At 47.6% G+C, this 22,327-nt stretch overlaps 1 protein-coding gene across 1 annotated transcript in view; it reads right to left on the bottom strand.

Annotated features, from left to right (window-relative positions):
• The window catches only part of AMD1 (adenosylmethionine decarboxylase 1), a 106,309-nt gene that overhangs the window by 6,252 nt on the left and 77,730 nt on the right, over positions 1-22,327 (bottom strand). The window contains exons 3-8 of the mRNA XM_063917137.1: positions 17,587-17,710; positions 15,969-16,071; positions 15,583-15,625; positions 9,320-9,464; positions 8,696-8,788; positions 8,463-8,618 (exon numbers count right to left, since the gene is read on the bottom strand). Of these exons, the coding sequence (XP_063773207.1) occupies positions 8,463-8,618; positions 8,696-8,788; positions 9,320-9,464; positions 15,583-15,625; positions 15,969-16,071; positions 17,587-17,710 (664 nt within the window). The remainder of the gene's footprint in view (positions 1-8,462; positions 8,619-8,695; positions 8,789-9,319; positions 9,465-15,582; positions 15,626-15,968; positions 16,072-17,586; positions 17,711-22,327) is intronic.

The raw sequence follows: 22,327 nt of genomic DNA, 5'->3' as shown, positions 1-22,327 counted from the left end.
AGGGAAATATTACCAGTGGAGTACCCCAGGGATCTGTACTTGGTCCAGTTCTCTTTAATATCTTTGTTGGTGACATTGCAGATGGTATTGAAGGGAAGGTATGCCTTTTTGCAGATGATACAAAGATATGCAACAGGGTAGACACACCGGGAGGGGTAAAACAAATGATTGATGACCTAGCTAGGCTTGAGAAATGGTCAAGAACGTGGCAACTACAGTTTAATGCTAAAAAATGCAAAATCATGCACTTGGGTCTCAAAAACCCAAAGGCTAAATATAGTATCAAGTGTACTATAATGGAAACTACTGAGGAGGAAAGGGATTTAGGAGTCACTATTTCAAGTGACTTGAAGGCAGGAAAGCAATGCAACAAAGCAATGAGAAAGGCAAGTCAGATGCTTGGTTGCATAGGGAGAGGAATCAGTAGCAGGAAAAAAGAAGTGATAATGCCACTGTATAGGTCATTGGTGCAGCCCCATCTGGAATACTGTGTCCAGTTCTGGAGACCATATCTCCAGAAGGATATAAATACAGTAGAGTGTGTACAAAGAAGGGCAACTAAAATGGTGCATGGCCTACATCACAAAACGTACCCGGAAAGGCTAAAAGATCTTAACATATATAGTTTGGAGGAGAGAAGGGAAAGGGGAGACATGATAGAAACTTTCAAATATATCAAGGGTCTTAAAGTTCAGGAGGGAAACATTCTTCAAAGGAAGAGAAGTATTAGAACTCGAGGACATACACTGAGACTGGAGGGGGGGGGGGGGTTCAGGGGAAATTTAAGGAAAAATTACTTCACAGAAAGGGTAGTGGATAAGTGGAATAGTCTCCCATCATAGGTGGTAGAGGCTAAGACTGTAGAGCAATTTAAATATGCTTGGGATAGGCATATGAATATCCTTACAAAGAATTAAGGTTCAAAAAGGGTTGAGATTACCTAAAGGATAAAAAAAAAAAGGGCAGACTAGATGGGCCAAGTGGTTCTTATCTGCCGTCAAATTCTATGTTTCTATGTAATTCCTCCCCTAGAGTACATCTGGAGATACTCTTTATGCATACCTACTCTGAGTTGTACATTTGGTACTGGCCCACATTATTTCATTGCATTTTGGGTTTATGCTACATGCTATTTTTAATGCCCATCATTTTGCTCTATGTAAGTTTGTGTTACAATTTTGTATAGTAAATACTTTGCTTCATCATCCGATGTCACGTTGGTTTACATTGGTAATACATCATTGTGGATTTTGCTTCTTTTTTTTATTTATGTGATATACATGACTGATCTTCGTGAGTAGGGGGATCACGCCAAGGAAATAGATAATTTAATTACTTAGTCCCCAGGTTCAATACCATATTATATTCTTGTTTTACATTAAGTTTGAAACTGTGATGGGTAAAAACAGTAACTTAATAATGAAGTACACAAAAATTAGTAACTAAAATTCACTTAAAATAATTAAGTTTCATTTCAAAATACGCAACGTAGAAAGAACAGGCAGTCTTTAGTGTGCACCAGTTGCCGTCTTTGAAATAGGTGTCAAAGTAGAAAGTTTCTGATTGGAACACAGAAGGGGCCCACACATCGGAGTTTGAATCACGTTAATTTCAAAATCCACAACTCCAGCTGAACTAAACGTTCTACCATGTACACACTGAACTTAATGTAAACAGTAGTAAGATACAATGAGATACAGGAGCAAGAAGAGCAGCCTGATGTCGGTCAGGGGTGGGGGGAGTTAAGGGTTGCAGTCTGCAAACTTTTACTGTGTAAACTAGTGCAGAGATTTCATTACTCCTGGGAGGAGGGAGACAACGGGAGGGTTAGAGAATAGGGAAATTAGATTGTATTCTGGTCTGCCGCACAGGATGGAGGGGGCGGGGCTGGAGCTTGCAGTCCTCTCTGTAAATGGTCGCACGCTGTTTCTACTGTATGCCTAAAGCTATGTGCGGACACCATTAGATTGCACTAGGGCACCAGGTTGCCGCAGCCCTGTAAGTGCGCTGTGTCGCCGACAGTTTGAGAAACCCTGCCCTGGAGCACATACCTTTGTGCCCTCCCCTGAAGTCGCCAGTGCTGGTAGTGGTGCATATTCCGTACAATGGCTTAGACTGTGCACTGCCGCTCAGTTCCTGGTGCGATGTAGCCTCTGTTTACTTAAACAGCACGGGAGACCATCCTGCAGCCGGCACAGAGCACGCTGCTGACTGCAAAAGCCAGCGAATCCCGTTACCCGAAGCCCTTGGAGGAGGATGCCCAAATGCAGATTGAAGCTGCACAGAGGTAGGATGGGTGTGTACTGGCAGCCAGGGAGGGAAAGACAAAGGTCTCAGGGCTGGGCGCGCTTGAAGGGGGAGATGGAAGATGCTGCTGGCCCGGCAGTGATTGGCTGCGAAGACTGGGGACGCTGTAGCGGTGATTGGTTGAGACGGGGAATACTGCTGGCGGTGATTGGTTGGGGAGTCAGAGCGCGTCCTGCAGGACCCGCTCATAATTCAAAACTGATTTATCACTACCTGTAGCGCGTAAAATATGCGCTACAGCGCATATTTGCAATCACCGATATGTGGAAAGCAGGATTTATGTGCATTCAAATTTTGTCTTGATTTTTGAACATACTGCACTATATTGCCATTCTTTTATTTTTTTTCATGCGTGGAGTTTATGATTGATACTGCGAACTCCGGTCAAGTTAACCCTTAACCACTTGCCTGGTATGGTCGCATCCTGTGCGACCAGATAGTGCGTGTTAGCAGCGGCAGGGAAGAGAAACTTCCCTCCGCTGCTGCTGTCAGAGGGACCAGAAAGGTCCCTCTGCCTCCCTGCACTCTCCTACTGATTGCCGTGCTGCCGATCACTGATTGGTCAGAACGGCAGGATCCCCCCTCCAGCGGCTGCAGACAATGGCAGCCGCTGGGGAGCGTAAATTAACCCTTCCAAGCCACCCCCAGATACCCCTGTATACCTGGAGGCTGTCCCGGCTTCCAAAATTAAAGCTGCAATGGTTGCGATGTTCTCGATGGATGTTTCAGTGTTTGGAAAAAAACAAAACGAGATATATGGTAAGAACTTACCGTTGTTAAATCTTTCTGGGCTCCACAAGGAACAACATCGGGGTGTAGAGTAGATTCTTAATCCGAGGCACTAACAGGCTCAAAGCCTCGACCTTCTTCCCAAGATGCATAGCGCCGCCTCCTATATCACCACGCCTCAGGAGCTTAGTTTTGTTAACCAGCCCAATGCAGTAGCAGGTAAAAGAGACGACAACCGTCAGTAGCCACATACATCACACTCTCCCGATAGGAGAGCGTGTCAACGGCTAACACCATACCAACCCAAAGAAGCAAAGTGCGTCAGTGTGGGCGCCTTGTGGAGCCCAGTGTACCTCGCAGAAAGAAATTTAACAACGGTAATTTCTTCCCATAAATCTCGTTTTCTGCTGCGGGGTACACTAGGCTCCACAAGGAATAACATCGGGGATGTCCTAAAGCAGTTCCTTATGGGAGGGGACGCACTGTAGTGGGCACAAGAACCCGGCGTCCAAAGGAAGCATCCTGGGAGGCGGAAGAATTGCAGGGATAGAACCTTATGAACGTGTTCACTGAGGACCACGTAGCCGCCTTACACAATTGTTCAAGGGTCGCACCGCAGCGGGCCACCCAACGTGGTCCAACAGACAGTAGAATGGGCTTTGATGGTAGCAGGAGCTGGAAGACCAGCCTGTACATAAGCAATCACCATTCTAATCCATCTGGCCAAGGTCTGCTTGTTAGCAGGCCACCCACGTTTGTGAAAACCAAACCGTACAAAGAGAGAACCAGACTTCCTAATGGAGACCGTTCTCTTCACATAGATACGGAGAGCCCGTACCACATCTAAAGACCGCTCTTTGGAGGACAACTCAGGAGAACTAAAGGCCGGAATCACAATCTCCTGGTTAAGGTGGAAGGAAGACACCACTTAAGGCAAATAACCAGGGCGCGTTCTAAGAACTGACCGGTCACTGTGAAAAATCAGATAGGTGCCTTATCATGTAAGTCCCCCTAAGTCAGAGACCCTTCTAGCAGAGGCTACAGCTAGCAAAAACAAAACCTTAAAAGGGAAAGCCACTTAAGGTCTGCAGACGCAAGAGGTTCAAACAGTTACTCTTGCAAGGCCTCCAGAACCACTGACAAATCCCAAGGCCACTGGTGGTACATAAGGAGGTTGAATCCGTAACACCCCGAGTGAAAGTATGATCATCAGGCAGGGTAGCAATCCTTCTCCGAAACCATACCGACAAGGCAGAAATGTGAACCTTGAGGGATGCCAGACGAAGGCCTAAGTCCAGGCCGCAGAAATGTGAACCTTGAGGGATGCCAGACGAAGGCCTAAGTCCAGGCCCTGCTATAGGAAGACCAAAAGTTTGGCCGTACTAAACTTGCAAGCGTCATGGTTATTAAACGCACACCAACCAAAGTAAGTATTTCAGACCCTATGGTAAATCCGAGCAGAAGCTGGCTTACGGGCCTTCAACATAGTAAGAATGACCGCCTCAGAAAAACCCTTGGCCCTCAAGACAGAAGCTTTTAGAGCCACGCCGTCAAAGCCAGTCGGGACAAATCCTGGTAAACACAAGGGCCCTGAACGAGGTGGTCTGGTCGTTGTGGAAGTAGAAGGGGACGCTCTATCGAGAGACCCTGTAGATCTGAGTACCAGTGCCGTCTGGGCCACGCCGGAGCGATCAGAAGCAGGGTTCCTCCTTGTTTGAACTTCCTTATTACTCTGGGCAGGAGTGACACCGGAGGGAACACATGGCAGCTGAAAGCTCCATGGGATTGCTAGTGCGTCTACGAACGCCGCTTGAGGATCCCTTGTCCTTGCTCCGAAGACCGGAACCTTGTGATTGTATCGAGACGCCATCAAGTCCACTTCACTTGTCCACGAGGAGTTGAAATACTTCAGGATGGAGACTCCACTCTCCGGCGTGTACATCCTGACGATTGAGAAAGTTCGCTTCCCAGTTGAGGACCCCTGGAATGAACACTGACGATATGGCTGGCAGATGGCGTTCCGCCCATTGAAGAATCCTTGATACTTCCATCATCGCCATGCGGCTTCGAGTGCCTCCCTGTTGATTTATGTATGCCACCGTGGTGGTATTGTCCGATTGTACTTGAACAGGTCTCTTCTGTATCAAATGCTGGGCCAAGTTCAGTGCATTGAACACCGGCCGCAGTTCCAGAATGTTTATTGGGAGGAGAGACTCCTCCTTGGTCCACCGGCCCTAAATGGAGTGTTGCTCCAACACCGCGCCCCAACCCCCTCAGACTGGCATCCGTCATCAGAAGTTGGAGATCCAGTTTTGGAAGCAGGCTGACGGGCAGCCCAGGCCCGTTTGGGTTTATTTTTGTTTGGAAATGCGAACCTATGTCGGGTACGCCTGACCTTTTGCTTTCCCTGAAGGACGAAAGGCGTGAAAGGGAGTACTCTTAGCCTTCGGCACCAAAGGAGCAGTACTAGGTAGACTTACTGTTTTAGCAGAAGCTAAGTCCGCCACTATCTTGTTGAGGTCTTCTCCAAAAAGAATGTCTCCCTTAAAAGGGAGTACCTCCAGGGTTTTCTTAGAGTCCAGATCCACAGACCAGGACCGTAACCAGAGATTCCGGCGAGCCAAAATGGACGTAATAGAAGCCTTGGCCACCAGAACACCGGCATCAGAAGCCGCCTCATTAATGTAATGAGAAGCTGTGACAATATATGACCGACATTGTCTAGCATGATCAGAAGCGTTGGAAGGCAACTCCACCTCCAGAGCACAGGCTTCCCCAGCCTCTGCAGCCCATGTCACTGCAATGGTGGGCCTATGTGCAGCACCAGATAGGGTGTAAAATGCCTTTAAACAACCCTCCACACGCGTATCCGTCAGTTCTTTCAGAGACGTGACGGTAGTTACAGGCAGAGCTGAGGATACCACCTGCCGCGCCACCTGTGAATCCACTGGCGGGGGTGTTTCCCAAATTAATTTATTAGCTCCGCTGCGAGGGGGTAACGAGCCAGCATCTTCTTAGGAGGCGTGAATTCTTTCCTGGATTTTCCCAGGACTCCTGACGTATGTCAACTAAATGGTCAGAGTGAGGTAAAACTTGTTTATCCAGTTTCTTAGGGACAGCATCAGGCTCCGGTCATCATCAACTTGGAGAACAATCCTGATAGCTTCCAACAAGCCAGGAACATCCACCTGTGAAACAGCATCCCCACCAGAAGCGTCGGGATCGAAATCTGTGGGGTCAGTATAAACGCCATCCTCATCAGACAAGGTGTCTGGGACGTTGGTGGATTACGAGGAAGTAATTGCCCGCTTAGAGGACCCCTTGGTCTTAGGTGGGCGAGGGTTAGACTTCTGAGTAGTCATTGATTGGTCCATTTGCTGTAACTGATAGGACAGTTGATCTGCCCATGGCGGGTAACCGCAGGGACCATAGGCGGTTGTAATGGCACAAAAGGTCCCATAGGGGGGCGTTAGTCTAGTTAACAGCATATTCAATAGCGTGGAGAAGGTAGCCCAAGGTGGGTCATTTTGAACCCCCGTTGCTACAGTCCCACTGGGGGGTACGGAACCCCCAGAACCTGAACCCTCAGCTGCTATGTTATCCTCAAATGTGTCTGCAGCGTCACCACCACGCAATGTGGGATCAGCCCCAGCACCGTTGCCCTCCGTAGCGGACATAATCAAAAGCTCAATGCAAGGCAACACAGTATTCACCAGCAGCACAATACCGCAAGAACCCCCTGTGCAGCGCAAACAGGGAATTTCAGAGGCATATGGTGACTAGAAATCACAGAAAAATTACACAGTAGGTGAATCTTGTGAAACACCCATATAGTCTAATAAGCCTGACCCACTTAGCCCCCTCAGGTTACAGAATATAGGGGTAGCAAGCTGAGTGAAATACACGATATGGCAGTCATGCAGCAGCTACATGCACACACATATAGCCAAATTTTACAATGCAGAAGTTATATCATACGATAAGACTGCACTGGACTAGCAATACTCAGTATATATACATATATATATATATATATATACACATACATACATACATATATATATATATATATATATATACACACACACACACAATTAGATATATCAAAACACAGTAAATACTGGATGTATATCACAGGGTATTTGTACTACACAACCCTGACTGGATGCACTTTTTCTTAACACTGTCCACTGACAGGTAGAATAGTTCAGTGTCCTGTAAAATGCACAGCGCTGAGGTGCAGGCAGCTTTACAGAGGAGGATTTTGCCCAAACAGTCCCAGGAACAGCGCAAACCCATGTAATGGCGGCTGAGAGGGAGAGAGATGCAGCTCCAGGGCAGGAACATTTGCCTAAATGGTGCCCTGGGGCTGGGGGAGGGGCTACAGGCCAGGCCTGATCCCCCATGCTGGCTTCTCCACCAGGCGCTGCGGGCTGTTAAACAGTTTTATGAAGAAAATCAACCTGTGCCCAGGGCTAGTGGAGCCCCTGCCCCTTACAGTGTCAACGCCAGCGCGCGCGGCCCGCCGCGCCGGATCGCGGTTACAGCGGGCCAAAGAGACCCCTTACCTCCCCCTGTATGCGGCCACGCAATCCGGAAACAGCAGCGAGTGTGTGACTAACCAGAAGAACACCACAGCCTCCGCTGTAATTACCCGGCAACCAGGGCGTGGGAGTATACAGCGCCGCTGGGGGAGTGATGGAGCTGCAGCAGGGGATGTCTGACAGACATCCAGACACTGCTGCAGCCCTTGAAGTCTTCAGATTTTCTTTCCTTCTGAAATAGCTTTTTCTTAGGGCTGCAGGAGCAGCCCCCCTGTTGACTGCCTGCAAGGCACCAACTACAAAACTCAGCTCCTGTACACGGAGGCGGGGTTATAGAGGAGGCGGCGCTGTGCATCTTGGGAACAGTCAAAACTTTGAGCCTGTTGGCGCCTCGGATCAAGATCCTACTCTACACCCAAATGTTATTCCTTGTGGAGCCCAATGTACCCTGCAGCAAAAAAAATATATATTTTTTTTTTAATCATTTGGGATAGGGTTAAATTCACGTTCTTCACCTAATTCACTCATACAAAAAAAAAAAAAAATTTCGGAGCGGTTTTTGCTAAATAGTTAAGTGAAGTACCCTTTTTTTAGCGCACCTATCTGACCTATCTTTTCTCACGTGTATATGCTACGCTCCCTCTTTATAATGCCAGCCCAAACGGTCTTTAATTTCTGGATTATGATTAGGCTGGTGCAATGAATACATTTGAACACACCTTTGCTGAGAAGACACATAGCGGCAATATAAAAGGTATTACATAGTAACAATATTAAAGGTATTCAGTAGGTAGTATTAAGGGCTCTATATTATAAAACAATGACTTTCTATGAACACTTCATATGCATAAAAGTTGTCTAGAACACAAACAACCACTATACCTGATTAACAAAGAGGGTGGTCACAAACTTCCTTGGCTTGAAAACATCCACAACTCTACTAATGAGATCATCATATGTTGTTTGCGATACATTAGTTTCAAAACTAACATAGGAAAAATCTGGCTCTGGAGTGATGTGAATAGTCCAGTAAGTTCCCTAAGGATACAATAAAATAAAGTAAGCCAACTAAACATCACAGTACAAGCTACAAAGTACACCAAACAGATACTTACATCTGATTTCATCCCATTCATTGAATAACCACAAGGACTGAACATTGTAGCATCAATGACAGAACCTGGTATCAGGTCACGAATTCCACTCATCTAAGAAATAAAACACAATTGCTATTTAAATCTATGCTAAAAATTAAACAAAAATGGGTTTGCATCAGTTAATGTATTTGCAGTCTTACTACTGTATTGTGATACTGATATCTATGTTTGATAATGAAGAGCGCACAACTTCTGCTCTGTTTTGTAGGCATCATCCCATAATATAAAGATTCAGTGCTTAATACACAGATAGTATATTAAATGTGTGTAGTATGGTATGCAGACTATCGGGGTCCCGGTGTACAGCATACCGACGCCGGAATCCCAACCGGCGGCACACCGACAGCGTGGCGAGCGCAACTGAGCCCCTTGTGGGCTCGCTACGCTGCGGGAACGGTGGCGTGCTACGCTATCCTCCCTCCAGGGGGGGTTGTGGACCCCCAAGAGGGAGAAATGGTGTCGGTATGCCGGCTGTCGGGATTACGCCGCCGGTATATCGTGCGCCGGGACCCAGACAGCCGGCAAACTGAAGACCACACATATTAAACATCATCCCACTTGTCCCATAAATATTAAACTTACACGAGTGACATCATTTGCAGTAACACCATCTTTCATGTAGAACTGGTCCATTATCTCTGGGTCAAGCTCACTCATCAAAATTTCCAGTGTCTGATCTGGCTGGTTGATGACAAAACCCTCTGGGACATCGAGAGTATACAAGTACCTAAAAATGAGAACACAGAACAAGTTAGTGAGCACTGCCACCAAGCTTTGCAGTTGTATAGCATATGGCTATACAGTATGTACACCGTGATTCTCAGCATATTACAGAAACTAGGTGCAGGCTGAATTTACATTGCAGCTGAACAATCGTTACACAATGGCTTGTCCTCACAAATCAGCAACATAAAAAATAAGATTTTACTTACCGGTAAATCTATTTCTCGTAGTCCGTAGTGGATGCTGGGGACTCCGTAAAGACCATGGGGAATAGAAGGGCTCCGCAGGAGACAGGGCACTTTAATAAAGAATTAGGACTACTGGTGTGCACTGGCTCCTCCCTCTATGCCCCTCCTCCAGACCTCAGTTAAGGAAACTGCCCGGAAGAGCTGACAGTACAAGGAAAGGATTTTGGAATCCAGGGTAAGACTCATACCAGCCACACCGTATAACTCGTGATAAACTTACCCAGTTAACAGTATGAACAACAGCAGAGCATCAGACAAACCTGATACAACCATAACATAACCCTTATTTAAGCAATAACTATATACAAGTATTGCAGAAGTAGTCCGCACTTGAGACGGGCGCCCAGCATCCACTACGGACTACGAGAAATAGATTTACCGGTAAGTAAAATCTTATTTTCTCTAACGTCCTAGTGGATGCTGGGGACTCCGTAAGGACCATGGGGATTATACCAAAGCACCCAAACGGGCGGGAGAGTGCGGATGACTCTGCAGCACCGAATGAGCAAACTCAAGGTCCTCCTCAGCCAGGGTATCAAACTTGTAGAACTTTGCAAAGGTGTTTGAACCCGACCAAGTAGCTGCTCGGCAAAGCTGTAATGCCGAGACCCCTCGGGCAGCCGCCCAAGAAGAGCCCACCTTCCTTGTGGAATGGGCTTTTACTGATTTTGGATGCGGCAATCCAGCCGCAGAATGAGCCTGCTGAATCGTGTTACAGATCCAGCGAGCAATAGTTTGCTTTGAAGCAGGAGCACCCAGCTTGTTGGATGCATACAGGGTAAACAGCGAGTCAGTTTTCCTGACTCCAGCCGTTCTGGCTACATAAATCTTCAAAGCCCTGACTACATCTAGTAACTTGGAATCCTCCAAGTCACGAGTAGCCGCAGGCACCACAATAGGTTGGTTCAAATGAAAGGATGACACCACCTTCGGCAGAAATTGCAGACGAGTCCGTAACTCTGCCCTGTCCATATGGAAAACCAGATAGGGGCTTTTACATGACAAAGCCGCCAATTCAGACACACGCCTAGCCGCAGCTAAGGCCAATAGCATGACCACTTTCCACGTGAGATATTTTAACTCCACGATCTTAAGTGGCTCAAACCAGTGAGATTTCAGGAAACTCAACACCACGTTAAGATCCCAAGGTGCCACTGGTTGCACAAAAGGGGGCTGAATATGCAGCACTCCCTTTACAAACGTCTGAACTTCAGGAAGAGAAGCCAGTTCCTTTTGAAAGAAAATGGATAGGGCCGAAATCTGGACCTTAATGGACCCTAATTTTAAGCCCATAGTCTCTCCCGCCTGTAGGAAGTGAAGGAAACGGCCCAGTTGGAATTCCTCTGTAGGGGCCTTCCTGGCCTCACACCAAGCAACATATTTTCGCCATATACGGTGATAATGTTTTGCTGTCACGTCCTTTCTAGCCTTTATCAGCGTAGGAATAACCTCATCCGGAATGCCTTTTTCCGCTAGGATCCGGCGTTCAACCGCCATGCCGTCAAACGCAGCCGCGGTAAGTCTTGGAACAGACAGGGCCCCTGTTGCAACAGATCCTGTCTGAGAGGCAGAGGCCATGGGTCCTCTGTGAGCATTTCTAGCAGTTCCGGATACCAAGCCCTTCTTGGCCAATCCGGAACAATGAGTATTGTTCTCACTCCTCTTTCTTACGATTCTCAGCACCTTGTGTATGAGAGGAAGAGGAGGAAACACATAGACCGACTGGAACACCCACGGTGTCACTAGTGCGTCCACAGCTATCGCCTGAGTGTCTCTTGACCTGGCGCAATACCTTTGTAGCTTTTTGTTGAGGCAGGATGCCATCATGTCCACCTGTGGCAGTTCCCATCGATTTGTAATCTGTATGAAGACTTCTTGATGAAGTCCCCACTCTCCCGGGTGGAGGTTGTTCCCGGAATGAACACTGCTGACAGTGCTTGCACGTGATTCTCCGCCCAGCGAAGAATTCTGGTGGCTTCTGCCATTGCCACCCTGCTTCTTGTGCCGCCCTGGCAGTTTACATGAGCCACTGCGGTGATGTTGTCTGACTGAATCAGCACCGGTTGGTTGCGAAGCAGAGGCTCCGCTTGACTCAGGGCATTGTATATGGCCCTTAGTTCCAGGATATTGATGTGCAGACAAGTCTCTTGACTTGACCACAGCCCCTGGAAGTTTCTTCCCTGAGTGACTGCTCCCCACCCTCGGAGGCTTGCATCTGTGGTCACCAGGACCCAGTCCTGTATGCCGAACCTGCGGCCCTCGAGAAGGTGAGCACTCTGCAGCCACCACAGATGCGATCCGGACCACTTGTCCAACAGATCCCACTGAAAGGTCCCATGGAACCTGCCGAAGGGAATGGCTTCGTATGATGCCACCATCTTTCCCAGGACTCGCGTGCATAGATGCACCGACACCTGTTTTGGTTTTAAGAGGTCTCTGACCAGAGTCACGAGCTCCTGGGCCTTCTCCTCCGGGAGAAACACCTTCTTCTGGTCTGTGTCCAGAATCATGCCCAGGAAGGGCAGACTCGTCGTAGTTATCAGCTGCGACTTTGGAATATTCAGAATCCAGCCGTGCTGTTTTAACACCTCCCGAGAGTGTGCTACGCTGATCAGCAACTGCTCTCTGGACCTCGCCTTTATGAGGAGATCGTCCAAGTATGGGATAATTGTAACTCCTTGCTTTCGCAGAAGCACCATCATTTCTGCCATTACCTTGGTAAATATTCTCGGTGCCGTGGACAGACCAAACGGCAACGTCTGGAATTGGTAATGACAGTCCTGTACCACAAATCTGAGGTACTCCTGATGAGGTGGATAAATGGGGACATGCAGGTAAGCATCCTTTATGTCCAGAGACACCATAAAATCCCCCTCTTCCTGGCTTGCAATGACCGCCCTGAGCGATTCCATCTTGAACTTGAACCTTTTCAGGTAAATGTTCAGGGATTTTAAATTCAATATGGGTCTGACCGAACCGTCCGGTTTCGGAACCACAAACATTGTGGAATAGTAACCCCTTCCCTGTTGAGGGAGGGGAACCTTTACCACCACCTGCTGGAGATATAATTTGTGAATTGCCGCTAACACTACTTCCCTTTCTATGGGGGAAGCTGGCAGGGCCGATTTGAGGTAACGGTGAGGGGGCATCACTTCGAATTCCAGCTTGTATCCCTGAGACACAATCTGTAGAGCCCAGGGATCCACCCGTGAGCGAACCCACTGGTGGCTGAAATTTCGGAGACGCGCCCCCACCGCTCCTGGCTCCACCTGTGGAGCCCCAGCGTCATGCGGTGGATTTAGTGGAAGCCGGGGAGGACTTCTGTTCCTGGGAACTAGCTGTATTGTGCAGCTTCTTTCCTCTACCCCTGCCACTGGCAAGAAAGAACGCACCTCTGACTTTCTTGCCTCTTTGTGATCGAAAGGACTGCATTTGGTAATACGGTGCTTTCTTAGGTTGTGAGGGAATATATGGCAAAAAATTTGACTTCCCAGCCGTAGCTGTGGAAACTAGGTCCGAGAGACCGTCCCCAAACAATTCCTCACCCTTATAAGGTAAAACCTCCATGTGCTTTTTTTGAGTCGGCATCACCTGTCCATTGCCGAGTCCACAGGAGCCTTCTGGCAGAAATTGACATTGCATTTATTCTAGAGCCCAGTAGGCAAATGTCTCTCTGGGCATCCCTCATGTATAGGACAGCGTCTTTTATATGCCCCAGGGTCAGCAATATAGTATCCTTGTCCAAGGTATCAAGCTCCTCAGACAGAGTATCTGTCCATGCTGCTACAGCACTACACATCCAGGCCGACGCAATTGCCGGCCTTAGTAGGGTACCTGAATGTGTATAAACGGACTTCAGGATACCTTCCTGCTTTCTATCCGCAGGATCTTTTAGGGCGGCCGTATCCTGTGACGGCAGGGCTACCTTCTTAGATAAGCGTGTCAAAGCTTTGTCTACCCTAGGGGAGGATTCCCAGCGTAACCTGTCCGTTGGCTGGAAAGGATACGCCATAAGTAACCGTTTGGAAATCTGCATTTTCCTATCAGGAGAATCCCAAGCTTTTTCACATAACTCATGTGAAGGGGGAAAAGTCACTTCTTGCCTTTTCTCCCCAAACATATAAACCCTCTTGGCAGGGACAGGGTTTTCCTCTGAGATGTGCAATACATCCTTCATTGCTATAATCATGTAGCGGATGGCTTTAGCCATTTTAGGCTGCAACTTTGCATCATCGCCATCGACACTGGAGTCAGAATCCGTGTCGATATCCGTGTCAACAATTTGGGATAGTGGTCGCTTCTGAGACCCTGACGGCCTCTGCGCTGTAGGATCAGGCATGGGTTGGGACCCTGACTGTCCCAAGGCATCAGCTTTATCCAACCTTTTATGCAAGGAGTTTACATTATCATTTAACACCTTCCACATATCCAACCAATCAGGTGTCGGCGCCGTCGGCGGAGACACCACATTCATCTGCACCTGCTCTGCTTCCACATAGCCTTCCTCGTCAAACATGTCGACACAAGCGTACCGACACCACACACACAGGGGATGCTCTATTTGAGGACAGAACCCCCACAAGGCCTTTTGGAGAGACAGAGAGTATGCCAGCACACACTCCAGCGCTATATGACCCAGGAATTACACAGTAACTTAGTGTTTACCCAGTAGCTGCTGTATATATTGATATTGCGCTAAATTTATGTGCCCCCCCCCCCCCTCTCTTTTTACCCTCTTTCTACCGTGAATCTGCAGGGGAGAGCCTGAGGAGCTTCCTCTCAGCGGAGCTGTGGAGAGAAAATGGCGCTGGTGAGTGCTGAGGAAGAAGCCCCGCCCCCTCAGCGGCAGGCTTCTGTCCCGCGATTTTGTGTAAAATAATGGCGGGGGCTCATGCATATATACAGTGCCCGACTGTATATATGCCCTTTTATGCCAAGAGGTGCTTAATTGCTGCCCAGGGAGCCCCACCCTGCGCCCTGCACCCTACAGTGACCGGAGTGTGTGGGTTTGATGTGGGAGCAATGGCACACAGCTGCAGTGCTGTGCGCTACCTCATATGAAGACTGGAGTCTTCTGCCGCCGCTTTTGACGTCTTCTTGCTTCACACGCCGGCTTCTGGCTCTGCGAGGGGGACGGCGGCGCGGCTCCGGGATCGGACGACCAAGGGTGCGTTCCTGTGTTCGATCCCTCTGGAGCTAATGGTGTCCAGTAGCCTAAGAAGCATGACCTATCCGCAGTTAGTAGGTCTGCTTCTCTCCCCTCAGTCCCACGTAGCAGAGAGCCTGTTGCCAGCAGATCTCTCTGAAAATAAAAAATCCTAACAAAATACTTTCTTATTAGCAAGCTCAGGAGAGCTCACTAAAGTGCACCCAGCTCGGCCGGGCACATATTCTAACTGAGGTCTGGAGGAGGGGCATAGAGGGAGGAGCCAGTGCACACCAGTAGTCCTAAATCTTTCTTAAAGTGCCCTGTCTCCTGGGGAGCCCGTCTATTCCCCATGGTCCTTAAGGAGTCCTCAGCATCCACTAGGACGTTAGAGAAATATGGATTACCAAACAAACACCTATTCTACCAGATACACATACAACATTCTGTTTCTGTATTTCTATGTAAAACCACTGAGTGTAGCTATTCTGTCATTAAAACAAAAACGGTTAGCCTTTCCCTTACTGAAGCAATGTCCTGTACCACCCTATCTATACTATACACTGATAGGAAGGAAATAATATAGATTTCCCCAAGGCAATACAACTATACACGGAATTAAGGGCAGAAAATTTGCCAATATACAAATAACTTTCTGCCCAATTGTGTTAACAACTGTAGTTTGATCATTCCTACAAGTACCAAAAAAAAAAAAAAAAAGTACATACCAGCAATCAGAGTTGATACGTCCCATACAATACGCTGCTCCATCTGAAATGAGAAAAGCGCAAATTAGATGCCATGGACTATGGGCGATGATCTAAACCGTAAATGCTAAGGGATATTATCAGCCCTTATTTGCAAAATAACTACCACCCATCCAGCTTTACTGACTCTTGGTGTGCAGAGTGCACAGCACCCTCAGCACTCCCGACACACAAATCAGAAAACCGAATGAATTGTGCTTAGTCACAAATCTGACAGCCTGCTGTTTGCCCTACCCACATCAATGCCAGGTGAAAGAAATCTGCTTTTCAGTTTGACGCTGATCTTCACGTATGCCCTTGTGTATTTTCAGAGGATTTCTGTTGCATTACCTGAATACAGAACTTACTTGGGAAAATTTCATTTAGGAATTCAACTTCTTCCTGGAAATTTCTGTGTGGATATTCCTGGTGGTCTGGTTTCATAAAGTTTTTACGTGAATAAAAAAAGTTCTGCAAAAGATGAACATCTTCATTCATTTACATGATAAACCAATAATTTCACCTTACATTTAAATATTTAAAATGAATATTGCATCTGTTAAAGAGCATTCGCACTATTTTAAAACTCTTCTGTAGTGATTAGGGGTTGAGGACTAGTCTCAGAAGACAAATAGCCTGAAATAGACACTAGCTCATTTTTTCCAGAAGGTAGAAGAGACATTGAATACAAGTTATACTATTAACGGTGGAAGCTTTTAAAGTTACTGTAAATATCAATTCCGTATTTGAGCTAATAAATATTTTTCAATATATTAAATAACAAACTGTTTGTTTGTGACAAGACTTCTTGCATTAACTGTTGTCACATACTGACAGGCACAGAAAGAAGTCTGACAGCTCTCAACCAGCAGGTAAACTACTTTACTCTGCTAGCCAAACCTAGTATGGAGTTTTTTTTTAACCCACACAGCAGTCATGAGTAGAAATAGTTAACTAGTTCTCATCTAAACGATAGAATAAAAAAAAAATACCTGGCCTGCTCAAAATTCCAGAAAGAAATCTTAAGTCCCAAGTAGGGAGGCCAATCCTGGGATTTGGGCACAAAAATGCCAGGATTTGAATCCCGAGATTCACGAGATTACATTGCGCATGTGCAGGAGGGTGGGTGTAAGTAATACTACTTACTATTAGGCTGGCAGCAGCCATGGACACACGCTGAACGCGGCGGCAATTCAAATGTAGCGCCGGCCGCCAGCCAATCAGGGAAGCTGCCGCAGCAGCAAATCAGGAGCAACTGCTGCGGCCGCTTCCCTGATTGGCTGCCGGTCAGCCAGCTCTGGTTGGCTGGCGCTTTATTTGAAATGCCGCCACGTTCAGTGTGTCCATGGCCGCCGCCCATCTAATAGTAAGTAGTATTACTTACACCCACCCTCCCTCTGTGCAGTGCTCTCTAACAGCCTCCCTCCCGCACCGCTACCTACACCAACCCTCCCTCCCGCGCCGCTACCTACACCCTCCCTCTCTTCCGCGCCACTACCTACACCCTCCCTCTCTTCCGCGCCACTACCTACACCCTCCCTCGCCGCTACCTACACAACCCTCCCGTGCCGCTACCTACACAACCCTCCCGTGCAGCTACCTACACCCAACCCTCCAGCGCTGCTCCCTACACCCTTCTCCACTGCCCTTCACTGATCCCTACTGCAATCCTGGGATTGGGCGTTTTTCAATCCCGAATCCCGGGATTGAAACAACAACCCAGGATTGGCCTCCCTAGTCCCTCCTGTTTTCATGATTACTTTCATTTCATGTAAGGTAAACCCATACAAATAATGAGAAAACGCTGAGGACAGTTGGATCAAAGATAAAGACAAAACTTTCCCATAATAGGGAATTCTAAGGAGACAGCTGAAGTTTACCATAAATTAAAGCAGATCTTCAAAATCAATTAACCATGAGAACTTAAAAGATAAATAGAATATAGCAGACATTGTGCTATGTATAAAAAATAAAACAAAAACTTACCTGAATATCAAACCCACAGTACTCTCTAGCGAGCTCTAACAAGGGAACCAGTGCTTGCAGTAAGAGGGTGGTACCACATGTCTTCAAAATGAAACGTCTCTTGGAGACAAACATGCTACTCTCACTGTGTGAAGGAAGAGAAAGATTCTGGTTAGCTACTTCATTTTCATTCCACCTCATCCAAATCATAAAAAACAGTATTATAAACATACTGCAGTAATTAAGGAAAACACCATCACCACCTGCAAAACACCTGCAGGTTGGAAAAATAAGAATTTACTTACCGATAATTCTATTTCTCGGAGTCCGTAGTGGATGCTGGGGTTCCTGAAAGGACCATGGGGAATAGCGGCTCCGCAGGAGACAGGGCACAAAAAGTAAAGCTTTAGGATCAGGTGGTGTGCACTGGCTCCTCCCCCTATGACCCTCCTCCAAGCCTCAGTTAGGATACTGTGCCCGGACGAGCGTACACAATAAGGAAGGATTTTGAATCCCGGGTAAGACTCATACCAGCCACACCAATCACACTGTACAACCTGTGATCTGAACCCAGTTAACAGTATGATAACAGCGGAGCCTCTGAAAAGATGGCTCACAACAATAATAACCCGATTTTTGTAACTATGTACAAGTATTGCAGATAATCTGCACTTGGGATGGGCGCCCAGCATCCACTACGGACTCCGAGAAATAGAATTATCGGTAAGTAAATTCTTATTTTCTCTATCGTCCTAGTGGATGCTGGGGTTCCTGAAAGGACCATGGGGATTATACCAAAGCTCCCAAACGGGCGGGAGAGTGCGGATGACTCTGCAGCACCGAATGAGAGAACTCCAGGTCCTCCTTAGCCAGGGTATCAAATTTGTAGAATTTAGCAAACGTGTTTGCCCCTGACCAAGTAGCTGCTCGGCAAAGTTGTAAAGCCGAGACCCCTCGGGCAGCCGCCCAAGATGAGCCCACCTTCCTTGTGGAATGGGCATTTACAGATTTTGGCTGTGGCAGGCCTGCCACAGAATGTGCAAGCTGAATTGTACTACAAATCCAACGAGCAATAGTCTGCTTAGAAGCAGGAGCACCCAGCTTTTTGGGTGCCTACAATATAAACAGCAAGTCAGACTTTCTGACTCCAGCCGTCCTGGAATTATATATATATATATATATTTTCAGGGCCCTGACAACGTCTAGCAACTTGGAGTCCTCCAAGTCCCTAGTAGCCGCAGGCACCACAATAGGTTGTTTCAGGTGAAACGCTGACACCACCTTAGGAAGAAACTGGGGACGAGTCCGCAGTTCTGCCCTGTCCGAATGGAAAATCAAATATGGGCTTTTGTAAGACAAAACCGCCAATTTTGACAATCGCCTGGCCGAGGCCAGGGCCAACAGCATGGTCACTTTCCATGTGAGATATTTCAAATCCACAGATTTGAGTGGTTCAAACCAATATGATTTGAGGAATCCCAACACTACGTTGAGATCCCACGGTGCCACTGGAGGCACACAAGGGCTGTATATGCAATACTCCCTTGACAAACGTCTGGACTTCAGGAACTGAAGCCAATTCTTTCTGGAAGAAAATCTATAGGGCCGAAACTTGAACCTTAATGGACCCCAATTTGAGGCTCATAGACACTCCTGTTTGCAGGAAGTGCAGAAATCGACCTAGTTGAAATTTTTTCGTGGGGCCCTCCTGGCCTCACCCACGCAACATATTTTTACCACATGTGGTGATAACGTTGTGCGGTCACCTCCTTCCTGGCTTTGACCAGGGTAGGTATGACCTCTTCCGGAATGCCTTTTCCCTTAGGATCCGGCGTTCAAAACGCCATGCCGTCAAACGCGGTCGCGGTAAGTCTTGGAACAGACAAGGTCCCTGCTGGAGCAGGTCCTTTCTTAAAGGCCGATGCCACGGTTCCTCTTGGAACAGACATGGTACTTGCTGAAAGCAAATCCCTTCTTAGCTCCCGAGGCCATTAGTCCTCTGTGAGCATCTCTTGAAGTTCCGGTTACCAAGTCCCTCTTGGCCAATCCGGAGCCACGAGTATAGTTCTTACTCCTCTATGTCTTATAATTCTCAATACCTTGGTTATGAGAAGCAGAGAAGGGAACACATACACCGACTGTTACACCCACGGTGTTACCAGGACGTCCACAGCTATCGCTTGAAGGTCTCGTGACCTGGCGCAATACCTGTCCCATTTTTTTGTTCGGGCGGGACGCCATCATGTCCACCTTTGGTCTTTCCCAACGGTTCACAATCATGCGGAAAACTTCCCGATGAAGTTCCCACTCTCCCGGGTGGAGGTCGTGCCTGCTGAGGAAGTCTGCTTCCCAGTCGTCCACTCCCGGAATGAACACTGCTGACAGTGCTATCACATGATTTTCCGCCTAGCGAAAAATCCTTGCAGTTTTGTCACTGCCCTCCTGCTTCTTGTGCCGCCCTTTCTGTTTACGTGGGCGACTGCCGTGATGTTATCCCACTGGATCAATACCGGCTGACCTTGAAGCAGAGGTCTTGCTAAGCTTAGAGCATTATAAATTTGTTCTTAGCTCCAGTATATTTATGTGGAGAGAATTCTCCAGACTTGATCACACTCCTTGTGTGACTGCTCCCCAGCCTCTCAGGCTGGCCTCCGTGGTCACGAGCATCCAATCCTGAATGCCGAATCTGCGGCCCTCTAGAAGATGAGCACTCTGTAATCACCGCAGGAGAGACACCCTTGTCCTTGGATATAGGGTTATCCGCTGATGCATCTGAAGATGCGATCCGGACCATTTGTCCAGCAGATCCCACTGAAGAGTTCTTGCGTGAAATCTGCCGAATGGAAGCGCTTCGTAATAAGCCACCATTTTTACCAGGACTCTCGTGCAATGATGCACTGACACTTTTCCTGGTTTTAGGAGGATCCCGATTAGCTCGGATAACTCCCTGGCTTTCTCCTCTGGGAGAAACACCTTTTCCTGGACTGTGTCCAGAATCATCCCTAGGACCAGCAGACGTGTCGTCGGAACAACTGCGGTTTTGGAATATTTAGAATCCACCCGTGCTGTCGTAGAACTACTTGAGATAGTGCTACTCCGACCTCCAACTGTTCTCTGGACCTTGTTCTTATCAGGAGGTCGTCCATTTTCTTTGAAGACGAATCCTCCTTTCGGTCATTACCTTGGTAAGGACCCGGGGTGCCTTGGACAATCCAACGGCATCGTCTTGAAACTGATAGTGACAGTTCTGTACCACGAACCTGAGGTACCCTTGGTGAGAAAAGGCAAATTTTGGGACATGGAGGTAAGCATCCCTGATGTCCCGGGACACCATATAGTCCCCTTGTTCTTTGCTATCACTGCTCTGAGTGACTCCATCTGGATTTGAACCCTTGTAAGTGTTCAAATTTTTCAGATTTAGAATAGGTCTCACCTAGCCTTCAGTACCACCATATAGTGTGGAGTAATACCCCTTTCCTTGTTGTCGGAGGGGTAAATTTATTATCACCTGCTGGGAATACAGCTTGTGAATTGTTTTCAATACTGCCTCCCTGTCGGAGGGAGACATTGGTACAGCAGACTACAGGAACCTGCGAGGGGGGAAACCTCTCGACATTCCAATCTGTACCCCTTGGATACTACTTGTAGGATCCAGGGGTCCTGTACGGTCCCAGCGTCATGCTGAGAACTTGGTAGAAGCGGTGGAGGGCTTCTGTTCCTGGGAATGGGCTGCCTGCTGCAGTCTTCTTCCCTTTCCTCTATCCCTGGGCAGATATGACTCTTATAGGGACGAAAGGACTGAGGCTGAAAAGACGGTGTCTTTTTCTGCAGAGATGTGACTTAGGGTAAAAAACGGTGGATTTTCCAGCAGTTGCCCTGGCCACCAGGTCCCATGGACCGACCCCAAATAACTCCTCCCCTTTATACGGCAATACATCTTTGTGCCGTTTGGAATCTGCATCACCTGACCACTGTCGTGTCCATAAACATCTTCTTGCAGATATGGACATCGCATTTACTCTTGATGCCAGAGTGCAAATATCCCTCTGCGCATCTCGCATATATAGAAATGCATCCTTTAAATGCTCTATAGTCAATAAAATACTGTCCCTGTCAAAGGTATCAATATTTTTAGTCAGGGAATCCGACCAAGCCACCTCAGCTCTGCACATCCAGGCTGAGGCGATCGCTGGTCGCAGTATAACACCAGCATGTGTGTGTATACTTTTTAGGATATTTTTCAGCCTCCTATCAGCTGGCTCCTTAAGTACGGCCCTATCCGTAGATGGTACCGCCACTTGTTCTGATAAGCGTGTGAGCGCCTTATCCACCCTGAGGGGTGTTTCCCACCGCGCCTTAACTTCTGGCGGGAAAGGGTATACCGCCAATAATTTTCTATCGGGGGAAACCCACGCATCATCACACACTTCATTTAATTTATCTGATTCAGGAAAAACTACAGGTAGTTTTTTCACCTCACACATAATACCCTTTTTTGTGGTACTTGGAGTATCAGAAATATGTAACACCTCCTTCATTGCCCTTAACGTGTGGCCCTAAAGGAAAATACGTTTGTTTCTTCACCGTCGACACTGAAATCAGTGTCCGTGTCTGGGTCTGTGTCGACCGACTGAGGTAAATGGACATTTTACAGCCCCTGACGGTGTTTGAGACGCCTGGACAGATACTAATTTGTTCGCCGGCCCTCTCATGTCGTCAACCGGCTTGCAGCGTGTTGACATTGTCACGTAATTTCCATAAA

This window comes from Pseudophryne corroboree, chromosome 4 (assembly GCF_028390025.1).
Source record: "Pseudophryne corroboree isolate aPseCor3 chromosome 4, aPseCor3.hap2, whole genome shotgun sequence".
NCBI lineage: Eukaryota > Metazoa > Chordata > Amphibia > Anura > Myobatrachidae > Pseudophryne > Pseudophryne corroboree.
Note: the sequence above shows the minus strand (reverse complement) of the source record. Positions and strands in the feature narration are given on the sequence as shown.